The following is a 13,408-nucleotide window of genomic DNA, read 5'->3' on the forward strand; positions in this document are numbered from 1 at the left end:
TTGTGTTCTTCGAAATAAAATTTATTCACTACTGTCAAAATTTTACAGACAATAAGATTTTGATTTACAAAATTTGCAAAACAACGAATAATACCACCATTATTATGTTTATCACTTTCTTTAATTTTTTTTTTATTTTAAACAAGTAAGAAGGATATGCGTAGTTAAATAAAAAAAAGCATTTTGAGTAAAACTATTTTTATTAATGTTAACACAGATGTACTTCTCAACATAAAAATAAAAGAACGTAAGTTAAAGCAAATTGAACTTTTATTGGTTTTTATTTTTATTTCATTAATAGGTTTATAAGACACCTTTTCAACGAATAACCCAAGAATCATATGAAGGTTCAGCTACATACTCTTCCCTGGAAATTTATCCACACAGCCAGATTCTACAGGGTTTATTTCAAGTCGTACCAAAGTATCAGACGAGTATTTTACTTCTGTGTGAGGTGTCAATATTACATGTATTTCACAAGAACGTCCAACAACGAATTTTGCTCAGCATGTCGTCTCATACAACAAAATCTCCAAGTTATTTAGGTTTGGAAGGCACAAAACAAAATGGCGACCCTGATAACTCAGCCTATACTGGTAATAATGGTCGAAACAACCATAGCTCATGCTCATATTTAATTATATGTGTTGGAATAATTAAACTGCTCAATTACGTACAGAAAATTACTTCGAGAAATACGTCCTTTTATCTGTGACAATTTATTTTATAATTTTATTGAAATAAATAAAACTATAATAACATAGATAAGTTATAGTAAATATACAAAAATTTGTTACAAACAAAAACACAGATATTTTTTTATGTTCAAATTAAATATTAAAATCAAAATGATAAAAGCAAGTAAAATAAAACTGCAGTAAGCACTTAAATATCGCAAATAAGTTGCTTTCGGAAAAAGTCGGCAGTAAAAGTATTTAAAACGTAAGATTGTATTTTACTGTTTTGTGAGTAAAATTTAATCTTAAGGAAAAGTTATTAATATTATAGTCTCATTTATAAAAGTATTATGCTTTATTGCGACTTGTTTCCAATAGGCAATGCCTAGAATATAAGTGGTTTGCATACAGCTTTATAATTTTCAACTTTTTCATTTTTAAATTTGACAATAAATTAATTGTACTTAAAGCTCTTTTTATTAACTATGTATTTAGCTTAAGCTTATTGAAAAAAAAAATATTGGCAGTTAATTGTTTATGATCCAATATGAGTATCGAGCACATATTTTGTGTTAGGTTTCTTTTATAAAATAATGAAATTTTATTAAAAAAAAACTATTGTACTGTACTATAAAACATAAATTATTTTTTTTAAGAATCAACATTGTTAAATTCAATTTCACTTTCTTCAGTAAATATAACGGATTCATTAACCACCTTTCAAATGTTTTAAAACAAAAAGGAATACAAAACTTTGATACAATAGCAGGTTAAAAAAGTAAATTCAAATAATCGTATCTCAGAATTTTTTGTTACTGAACCTATGCAACTTTGATAGATTTTATAATTGATAATAGTTTTGGGATCACAATCCTTGAGAAAAAGGAACAAGTGTGAATGTTTTACACATAGATTTTAAAATTTTCAAATTAAATGCATATTTTTTTTCGAAAATTTAAAGTTCTTTCGTTAAGAGAACAAGTCAATTGAATTGGTCTTGCAAAAATTTTGTTTCCAACCGAAAACCGAAAATTTATGATAACAGCAGAGTTTTGTACTTAAAAAAATAAAAAAAAGAAGCAAAATCATAGTCAAAATAAAGTAACTTTAAATAAATATTGTAGTTGTACTTAAAGAAAACATGCAAGCATACAGGTAATTTCGTCTTTTTACAATGTAACTTAAGTTATTTGTACCTATAAAAATTAAAAAAAAAAAAAAAAAAAAAAAAAAAAAAAAAACAAAAACAAACCTACCTATTTTAATGGCATTTATATTATTATATTTTCGTCAAATTATTTAAAAATCTTACAATTATTTTGTGCCAAATGTAATCGAAGAAAAAACTTATTTGTGCTAAACATTAGAAATAACTTGTAGAGGATAAGAACTACAAAAGAACTCGAAGTATATGTGTAATTAATTTGCGTAAATAAACGTAGAAGGGTGCAAATTTTAATTGTTAGTTGTGATTATTTAAGTAGAGGTAAAAAAAAAAAAAACAAATATAAAAAATAAACGTATAATATACAAGTAAATTTATCGCATGCCATTTCCATAATAAAGTATTGTAAAAGTTACTTAGTAAATAAAAACAACATTGATAAATAAAAGATATTGCATTTTTAACTAAAATGAAGTTAGTTTTTTTTAAGGCATTAAGGTTTTTTTATAGGTATTCTCATATTATGGCTTTTGTTGATTTTAATAATCTCGACTTAGAATTCTCAACAATTCACTTGTGCACATTGCACAATTTTTGTTCCATAAACCCACTGCAAATAGGCGTTAACTGTTACCTCCTTGTCTGTTGGGAATAAGAAATAAATTGTCGTATCACCACATTGCATCAAAAATAAAATACTTTTTAAGTACGACAACCCATGAAAGAGCAGGGGCTAGTGGATTCCAACTATTCGTTTGTGCGTGTAATTAATTTGCAAGAACGGCAGGATCTACAATTACGCCAAGTACGAACAGAGAGAGTAGCAGGGATACACTTTTTCATGAGAAATAAACTCTTGAAGGCTTTTTCACTTCTTCTAAAGTGGCAGTACCCCTGAAAAGAATGTTTAGGTTGTGGATGCTTAATTTGACCTCTGGCGTGATAGTCCACCGCACTAACCATTGCCCTACGGGCAATTAATACAACCTTTGGAATTAGGTCTTTTCACACAGCTTTTAAATATTTTTTTTTATAAATTTCAAATACTTTCCTATTAAAAGCCTTATTTTGAATAAAAAAATTTTAAAATGTAATCAAAAGTAGTGAAGTATAAGAAATTTGAATTTAATGCTTTTAACAGTGTAGCTGTGAAAAACTTCACATCATAACATTTTTTTTATTTTTGAATTACGCTTTGTAATGTACGACCAAATTTCTGCAAATAAACTAATACCTATCAATCCACGAGCTCTGGGTCGGGGATAATTTTTAAATTCGAAAAACTACTCGGGATAAGTGGGTTTTACTCAATGAGGATATTAGAAAATACGTTAATATTATCACTTCGTGTATATTCAGGCGAATACTTTGAAAAAATTGAAACAGATTTAACGAGTCATATAAAAAACAAGTTACACAGAGAAAAATAGACCACATAAAATAGAACAAAAACAATAAGATTTCTCTATGGTTTTCATCCAAGAAGGAAACCTTATTAAAACAATCGGGTTTTCCTTATTGTTTTAAAAAGAGAAAAAAAAAAACCAAGACCAGGCCGGGAATCGAACTGGAGACTTCAAATCTATAGTCGCTCACCTTACCACCTGAACCATCCTGCCATGAAAATATTGATCGCGATTTTTGTTCTAATGCTAAGTTGCACAAAAAAACCAAAGAAATTTTAATAAGATTTTCTCTATAAAAATAATAAGAAATCTCCTTAAAAAAACCTTATTAATCGTTGATTTAAATAAGATTTCCTTATGAAATGTATGAACGGTAAAACAATATGGCAATCTGTTAGTTTTTATCGGGTCATATTTTTCTCTGTGTAATGAAGTATAAAAACGGTATATTTAGTTTGTTTATTTTATCGGTTAAAACTATGCTCACTGAAAAAATTTAATGCTTTTATCACCTTTTAAATAAATAAAAAGTACATATACCAAAATTATACCCTTATTAAAATTAAAGGTTTTCGCAAAATATTTTCACATCGAAGGAAAAACATACGAATACTTTAATACATAATTTCTTTTCAGATATCGGTTAGAGTCTTATGTCATTTTTGTGCTTCAAATTCAAGAATCATTTCCAAACAAACGTATTAATATCAGAAGCCTAGAAAGACGTTTGCATTTGACATGTTCTTCTTCTTCAATCTGATATGTTGAATACTCTTATACAGCATATGCTGTACACATGTGGATATCATATATAAATTATAATCTCGAGTGACACTTAAGTAAATTACCACTTATCCTAAACTATGTCCATTAAGGGCCATCTTGGATTTGGTCTGTGCCTGTCGTAGAGCATATGCTACAACGCCAACTCATTATGCACAAACAGTGATGATTTTAACAGACATTCAAGCAGTTCTTAAATGCGATATGAATGTGTATTTTCCAAGAAGAAGGTGGTGGCAATGTATAGGTATATCTCATTAATCTATCAACGAATATCAAAGTGTTATTTTATTTATATTTAAATAAAGATATACGGTACTAAAAGAAGTTTTATCAAATGAATGTTCAAATGAAACCAACATCAAGAATTATGGTTTTTTGTATGGTTAGATAGCTTAATGCAACTAATATTAATAAATTCATAAATGTATTCCGTTGAAATTTTGAAATTTTAGTTTGGCTCATAATAAAAAAGAAGTAAAATAAGCATTCGTTGAAAAAAAATCTGAGTTTTTTACCAATAGATTTGAAAACTCCTGAATTGACAGATTAAAATATTTATATAATAGAAGGATGTATTGGTTTCTGTTATATATATTTTAAATGAATAACTTATAAACGAAAATTAATCCCTGCAGTTTTTTTTCAGAAAAGATAAGAAAAGTAGGACAAAAGCATTTTTATAAGGTTAATTTCATGTAGTAGGCAATACAATTTAAAGAGATTTTAAATCTATATGACTGTATACTGGAATCTAAGTATACAACATGTTGTGTTGGAAATAACAAACCTCCTTTCATTAAAGACAAAGCAGAATGTTTTATTAAACGAAGAAAATTTACTTTATAGTGCTTCTGTGCTTTGTAGTGGATAAATATTCGAATTCAAATTGACATTCAAGTTTCTTGTTAATGACGTGATGCATTTGTAATGAAATTGACATTCAAGTTAGAAAATAAACTAAACGAAACAATAGAAATCTAACACGGAGTTAAGGAGTATGTCTATTGTAGTAAAATTTAAGTCATTAAATCAAGAAGTTAAATTATTGCAAGGAACTACTGGCAATGTATTTTCAAACCCTTTGCTTAGAACTTTTAAGAGTTTACTTTTTTAATTCATAAAATTCATCCATCTGTTTCTATCTTAAACAAATCAAATATTCATTCTTATAGAATAGCAGTTTTAGTAGCTACTCTATCTAAAGCAAAAACTTTTTTATATCATTTATTTCTTTACCCATCAGTTAAAATTTTGACAAAAATTGATATAACCATAACACTATAAATGTACTGTAAATATCGCGTGTGATGCCTTAAATAAGTAGGCAATCTCATAAAAATGCTTGTTTTCAAATTTCACCATGGTCGTTCGAGCAAAGATTTCATACGAAAATTCGCTTGTTGTAATTTTATAGCTGATAAGGTTCATGAATTTATGGAGTGTCGTTGCAAAATTACCACTGAAAAAGAATGAGAGAGTTGGCGGAAACTACGTAAAAACGCGACGAAAAACAGTTCGAGTATTTCTTATTCGAAAGCTCGTATGATACACATACTTATATTGGGAGTACACTTACACATAACAAACTACGTATACTTATATCTTTTGTATGTTATGTCCTTGGTCTATTGAGTAGTCTGTTATGATAATAATCACGGCGCAGTCAACAACAATTTGGGGGAAGTATGTAAAGAGTTGTTTTTATCGATTCTGCTTCTTTTCTTTTATCTTTTTGAAATATGAGATATTTTGGTGGAAGGAGGGCTTTGACATAATAAGATTCATTCGAAGAGTCGCTAGATTCATACGCTTTAGTATCATAAATCAAGGAATTGAAGAAAAAAAAAATATAAAAGCATTTGACCTCTTTTGGTATCCTACACATTCAGCTAATTTGGAAGAAATATTTGGATTTCTTTTGTTAATTTTTTGTAGTTACAGTTGTAGAAAAAGTTTTTTTTTGTTTTGTAAAAACTGTTGAATATTCTATAAAATACAAAAAATTTAAACTTTAAGGGTTAATTACATTCTATCTCTATTTCTCTTTGTAATGCATACAAAAGACACAATTTGAACTCAATCTACCCAAGCTGCCTAAGACCCACGCGTGCTTCTTTTTCATTTTTTATATCTATTGGGCTAAAATTTTGAATTCAAATGAGGTAATAGAGTCACAAAAATATCCATAGCTTTTATTACATATTACGAAATAACAAGTAATGTCTTGGCTAACCCGTCAAACGATTGAATAATGTAATGCATTTTAATTACTTCTATGTATAAGGTTTCTCCAGAAGAATTGAGAGTGATAAGAAAAAAACAAACAATGAATGACTCGGAAATTCTATAAAAATAAATGAAATTCTTGGGAAAATTAATTTCGTTCAAATTCTACCTATGTGCCAACAATTTTATTAAAATTGTGTAGGTAAACTTTTGACTGAATTGGTAAGAAATACAAAATTTGATAAAAAAAAAAAATAAGTATACCTACCTACTGTCATTCGGTAACCAGAACATAAACTTTTAATTAGAAGTTGCATTAAAAAAAATCAAGATTAAAATACCAATGCACAATTGCCTTCATTTGGGTTCATAGATATTTTCTATGCCACTAAAAAGAAAAAAAAAAGAAAATGCCTAAAAAAGTAAACACATGCCATAAGGAACCAAAAAATATTTACCTTCTTACTTGCTAACAATTTAAAAAACTAAGTAAGCTATGATGCAATAACCAGCACTTAAGACATTAAATTACCAATTACATCGCAAAATCAAGACAGTACCAATGTAATAACGTTTTTATTTTTTCGGACATAAAGACTATTTTCTAAACCAATAAAACGCATAAAGAATAAATCGTCTAAAAAAGTACGTATACACCACAGTGAACACAAAATATTTACTTTCTTACTTCCTACTTACTTGGTCCTGGTACCAATGTAATAAAGTTTTTATTTTTTATTTAAAGCACTAGTAAAAAGCACAATGAATAAAAGGGCTAAAAAAGTACGCATATACCACAGTGAACAAAAAAAAAAAAAAAACTTGTTGCACTCGAGGACTGCCGCGGTAAAGCTATTGCATTGCATTTTTTATCAAATTATGCAATTATAATTTGTTTACCTACACACTACACTACACTACACAAAACCAATGATTATGTTTTGTATTTTAGTAAAAAAAAACATGCATACACACAATCTCATATCATATAAACTTCTCCAGATAAAAAAATAAGAAAACACAAGAATACTTTTTCTCTTCTGATTTAATATCGCAAGCGCAATGCAACGCTTTACTAGTTCACAAATCATAAAAAGTTGAACAAGAAACAGAAGAATGGGAAGAGAAAACAAATGAAAAGAAAATACAGATAATTTTTTTTGCTCCTGATTTATTCTGCGGACACAGCATTTATGGTCTTCTTCCTTACTCCTCTCTTTGTTGTCTAACACAATTTATATAACCATCTCTGTCTGAACCAAAACTATTCACACAAACAGCGCTTACTTGCTCTCGTTCGTCTCAATACATGCAAGCTTCGTACAATTGTACATTCGTACTATGTACAATTGTACACACATACCATACACGTTTTAATCCAGTCAAATAAGGGTTTAACCTCGGAATGAATGTTAGTAGACATTTTTTTTGCTCAATATCTTCCTTTTGCCATTCTATAACATATCTCAAAAGTCTAGAAAAATCTCATGTCCGCTTGTCGCGATTTCAAGGTCAAATCGCGAAATGGAGATTTTCAAAATTAGCAAAAATAGGTTATGGTATTATATACACATATGATACATGATTTCAAGGTATTTTTTAATGCTGATTCCAAAAAATTTTAACTACCCTCAAAAATCTAAAAAAAATCTCATGTATCATATGTGTATATAATACCATAGCCTATTTTGCTAATTTTGAAAATCTCCATTTCGCGATTTGACCTTGAAATCGGGACAAGCGGACATGAGATTTTTCTAGACTTTTGAGATATGTTATAGAATGGCAAAAGGAAGATATTGAGCAAAAAAAATTTCTACTAACATTCATTCCGAGATTTACCCCTTTCTTCTCCTTATTTGACTGTATTATTTAGTGAACTATCCATGTGTGCGGCGTAATAATTTTTCGTTACAATTTTTGTTACTAATTTTCGTTACTACATTTTTTGGTTTCATGCCCATGTCTGCCATAAAATCTATGCAATAGATTAAAAATATTTACTTTCTTATTTACACTTACTTGGTACTAGTACGCCGTGATTTACTAATCAGCACTTACAAAATTTAAAAGTTAAAATAGTTAAAAGTTAAACAGCAAATAAAATCAAATTAAATACCTACCACAGTATTATCGTATTCATCTTTTCGAATTTGAATATCGTTTCCAAACGAGTAAAAGGAAGAATGAATAGAAAGATAAAAAGTACGTATACACCACAGTGAACTAAGGGAAATTTGCTGAATCTAAACTTAAATAATTTATGTTGAACATAAACTCATATTCCCTACTTTTTCCTCTGAGTAAACTGTCACATAGGGATTTATGTATAACTTAAATGCTTAAGTTTCGATTCAGCAAACGGGTCTTAAATATTAAGGTACTTTCTTATTTGTTGTTTTTGGAAAAAAAATCGATTTTATTACAAAAAATTTTCTTTCACAAAAATGTGTCTTTTTTTGCTTGAAAATTCTCGTTTAAGAAAGTGTTAAGAGAACTTCGATCGCTTTGATATTTATTTTTGTTTCTGAAGTTGAATATTCAATTCTTTTCAATACATAGCTTTACTAATTGTCCCTCTAAGTTTTTTTTTTTTAATTTTCACTAGTTTAACGCGATGGCCTTACCACCTAGTTTGAGTGCAAGGTTCATTTGATGACGCCATCTAAAAATAAATTTTACCGAAAATTAAAAAATCTCAATGCGGCAATAAAACACTCTCTGTTTTATTAGGCTCTTGCGATCATTCAGATTTTATAGATTTAATAAAGTTTTTAATTGACTCCATGCTAAAAATTTGATCCATGCTTGGGCTCAATAATATATCTACTTTTCGTGAACAACATTATACCCTATACCTACGGTGACCGTATTTCTGTGAGCGAAACCAGGGACACACAAAATACGCATTGGATCATTTTTAAAATATTCACCCCTATTATGTAAGTCATTTTTACTAAATCGACACAAAAACGACTCACTCTGGACGCTAAAATTGAGGCTTGATTAAAGCAATTAAGGTGTCATAAGAAAGAGGGGCGAAGTGCGAAGTAAAATTTATAATTTACCACACCTTGGAAAGTCGTTTTCTTGTCGTTTAAGTACAAACGACTTACGTAATAGGGGTGATTGATATTAAAAAAAAAAAAATAGTTTTTATAATGAGTTTTCTTAATTTTTCCTTTTGATATCAAGGTTTCTTAAACGATTCAATGGGAACATTTTCGTTGAAATCATTTAAGTTGTTTACGATGAAGTCAGAAATCAAGAAAACTAATGCTTTTATCCGAAAAATTAGAAAAACTTGTATGTCCCAACCACTGCTTTACGTACAAAATATTTAAAATGTTTAACACAAAATCAGAGAATAAGAAAATAATGGACAATAAGGGGTCAAATTACAAAATACGGGACACTTATATGTCCCGGGTTTCTTAAATAAAAACCGGGACAAGATATAGGAAAACGGGACGGATGGTAACCGTACCTATATATTGGTTATATTAGTCAGCTCATCTAGCATGTAAACAGGATTGAATTTTTTAGCAAAGATTTTAACGGGAGCGCTTTTATAAAAATTAATACGATGTGGAGTCAAAATTTGTTTGTTTACCTTAAATGATTTCTCAAAGCGTATAACAGTTTGTCCAAAATTCAAAATTATTATTCATATGGTTCTTAATTTGAAAGATATCCAAGTAGGCCGTAATTATTAAAAATCCTTCAACTTTATATATATCGAAGATATACAATATAAGACATTACTCAGAAAGTTGAAATTCATAACACGAGAAACAACAATAAAGGAAAAAGAAACTTAACAATCCATTATTTCTTAATGTACTATGAGCTTAATTTGTTGATCAAAATTAAAAAGAAAACGTACGGATGGGAAAATTAAGGAATATTAAATGATTTTAAGTGGATTGTTTACTAAGGGTTCTCTCTTCATCCTATCTTACTTCAACCGAAACCAACAATTTTCCCTGGAGATTTTAGAGAGTTGTTCCATATTCAAAGCATAACAAAGTTAAGTAAAATTTTATTAACTCCAATTAATGGCTAGATGGGAGGAACTTGTCGCAGTGGTTGTTCATTGCTTCCTACTGCGCGATACTCGTTTCCCTTGGGAACCCTTTTCAATTAGTCAATCAGGATTGTTTGAAATTCATTTTTTGCTTCTCTTATTTTAGGTTTTTTTTTTATATAAGTTGTAGAGGCAAGGATTTCGTTATTATGTTTGCGAATTAAAATTGAAACTTCACTCATTTCCGAGGCTGTATAATTAACTTGTTATTGCAGTTTGGGCTTGGCTTTACAAACGAACACGTGTGTGATGTAGAAACTCAAACCAAAATGTAATATAGACAAGAAATTAGCTGTCGTAAGAATTAGAATTATTAATCAAAATATAACATCATTTTATTTGATTTTACTTCATATTAATGTGAAACTGAAAAACTTATTTAATTTTTTATTGACAAAAGAAATTAAGAGAAGCTGTTTGAAATTATCATTCTCTTTAAATGTCTAAGAAGACTGTTTATTTTAAATGCGAATTATTGAGAACAAGAAGAGTATTGAATAAGGAAGTGTGGGGGAGAATTCGAGTAAAAATCAGAAGTTTCAGAGAGAAAATATTCACATCATCAGATTGCGGGTAGCAATGAATAAACGTACTTGACGTCAAATAAATTTCTACATGGGTAAACAGGACGTGATTGGAAAATAAAAATAAAAAGGAAACATCATTTCATATGCAAGAGTAAATTTTTCTATTCTTTGCACTTTTTTTATATCGTTCATTTTTAAGGCTTCTTTACTTTCTTCGTACCTATATAGACATACACACATAAACAGCTAGGTCTATTTTAAAATTCTTCTTTGAATTTTATTATTTGAACGCGGCAGCAAAATAAAAAAAATATAAATATAGGTATGTCCCATTCTATTTGTGCCGTGTAAACAATTTTTTTAAAAATCTGCATGTTTAGCTTTGATTTGTATATATAAAATGTTTTGTCGCATTTTTTATATTTTGAATTAGGCGTGTCTTTTGTTTGCTAAATATGTATTAATACCCTCTTGACGTGATAGTTATTCTAAGAGATTTTTGATGGAATCAAATAATATTTAATTGAACTGTACCCACATATTTATGTACTTATGATGTAGCGATGGCCAGGCATTATTAAAATAGTTTTGTGTAAGGACCAATTTTTCAATATTAAGTTAAACCTCAGTTAGCTTTATTCTTATAAAAAAAACTTTTTAAATGGGAATTTGGAAATTCAGCAATAAGTGAATTATTCAAATGCTTTTGGGTACACATTATTTTTTGTATTTACACCATCGCTGACATTGATGATCCACCACGGGAGGGGGATGTTCTCTTGGGTCGCAAGTATAGTTTAAAGAGCTTAGATATAAATGCTAGTTAATTTTTTTTACTATAAGAACTGTTTTTATATACCTACATTTTAAACAAATTTGGCTGATATAAGGGAAGGACCGACAAAATTGATTTTGAAGAAAAACTTATTTCAAATTAATAACTTCAATATTACAACTGCAAGGATTAATCAACATCGGAGGAGCTGTTTTCGAGAAAATAGCAATATATTTAACATTTTGTATCATAGTTATACATACATTCGAAGCGATATATTAAAAAAAATACGCGTTATGGAATAATATTATCTAACCGTTAAGGAGGTCGAAATGCGTACAGATTTGCGTCCAGGCGCACAAACCGACGAGCGGCTTGGCGTAACAGAATTCCTCATTATTACATCTTATTTATTTTTGTCCAACAGAATTTGAAAATTTTCCAAAAAGTTGAAGAACGATTAATATAGTAAGTTTTTTAGTATGTATTGCAATACGTATGTAGGTATAGATATACAGTAGCGAGCAAAAAAAATGCAAACGAAAAAAGTTTAAAGAGTTTGGAACAAGAACTAAGTTACCAAATTTGGCATATTGAAACTGTTTTATTTTCATTAAACAGATTCAATTTGTGTAATATTTTACTCCAAAGCCATTATTTTGTCAAAAGTCTACCTAAATATGCGTTTTTGGGCGAGCAAAAAAATGCAAATGTTTTTATTGTTTGCATTTTTTTTGCTCGCTACTGTACCTATTCATTAGAAAGCGGAATTTGAAATTAAGATAAACAATATCATTTTTACATTCAAAATACATTTTGGGTTTGATACATATAATATTAAGGTTTGTTTATGAAAAAATAACAAAATTTGACTTAGATTAATTCAATTCATAGCACCTAAACCAAAAACTTACATCAAGCCCATTTTCAAACCAACAGGCTTACAAAAATTCACGTCCCCATATCTCTAACTTATTTACTTATTTACAAATTTGATAAGAAAAAAACCCTAGTCCTACGAAAATGATGATAAGGCCGACGATTGTAATCTAACTACAAAGGACCTTCCTAAAACTCAGTTGAAGGAGCACACTTAAATAAGGTTTACTATAGGTGCAATACAATACATACCTTGCGCAATTTTTTTTTACCAACGATAACAAATAAAAATGTCGATATATCAAATAAAAATAAAGTCTTAAAAGGGAGAAACAAATTTTATGAATTCATAGCAAGCTTTCAATGGGTGGGTTCGAAAAAAAAATTTCAAAACTTCACGTTCCATCCACATTATTTGAGAATAAAACGTGTCGAAAGTGTTGAAATAGTGTCTTATTGAGAGAGATTCAATTTGTTTTGGCAAACAATATTTGTTCAAAGATGTTTCAATGGAATGGCACTCACATGTGTGATATGCGGTTGTGTGTTGTGTACATAGGAATAGGAATCGACTGATTAAATATTCTTCCTTTCGATTATATGACTTATGGTGGGAAATTGGATTTTTGCTAGGTTGATGTGTGAACCTAAATGCAATGTTAAAAATTTGTGTTGGTGTGTATAAAATGATGGCCTTAATTGAAGGTACTCAGAAATTTAAATTTTAAATAAAAATATTTTTTGTGTTAAAAATATAAAATAAATAATATACCTAAGCTCAGTTTTTTCTACAACTTAGTAATTACTCATTTTTTAAATTTTGTTCGAAAAACAAAACAAATACTTACTTATTTAATTTGTTTTTGTTTTCCGTTTAAAT

At 28.7% G+C, this 13,408-nt stretch overlaps 2 protein-coding genes across 9 annotated transcripts in view; one reads left to right on the forward strand and one right to left on the reverse strand.

The window, feature by feature from the left end:
* Positions 1 to 2,196, forward strand: part of LOC129908914 (uncharacterized) — an 86,568-nt gene extending 84,372 nt beyond the window's left edge. For both annotated transcript variants that reach the window (XM_055985748.1, XM_055985749.1), the window contains exon 6: positions 302 to 2,196. In XM_055985748.1, coding sequence (XP_055841723.1) covers positions 302 to 715 — 414 coding nt within the window. In that variant the 3' untranslated portion in view covers positions 716 to 2,196. The remainder of the gene's footprint in view (positions 1 to 301) is intronic.
* The window catches only part of LOC129908915 (ras-related protein Ral-a), a 154,982-nt gene that overhangs the window by 116,215 nt on the left and 25,359 nt on the right, over positions 1 to 13,408 (reverse strand). The window lies entirely within an intron of this gene.

This window comes from Episyrphus balteatus, chromosome 2 (assembly GCF_945859705.1).
Source record: "Episyrphus balteatus chromosome 2, idEpiBalt1.1, whole genome shotgun sequence".
Classification (NCBI taxonomy): Eukaryota; Metazoa; Arthropoda; class Insecta; order Diptera; family Syrphidae; genus Episyrphus; species Episyrphus balteatus.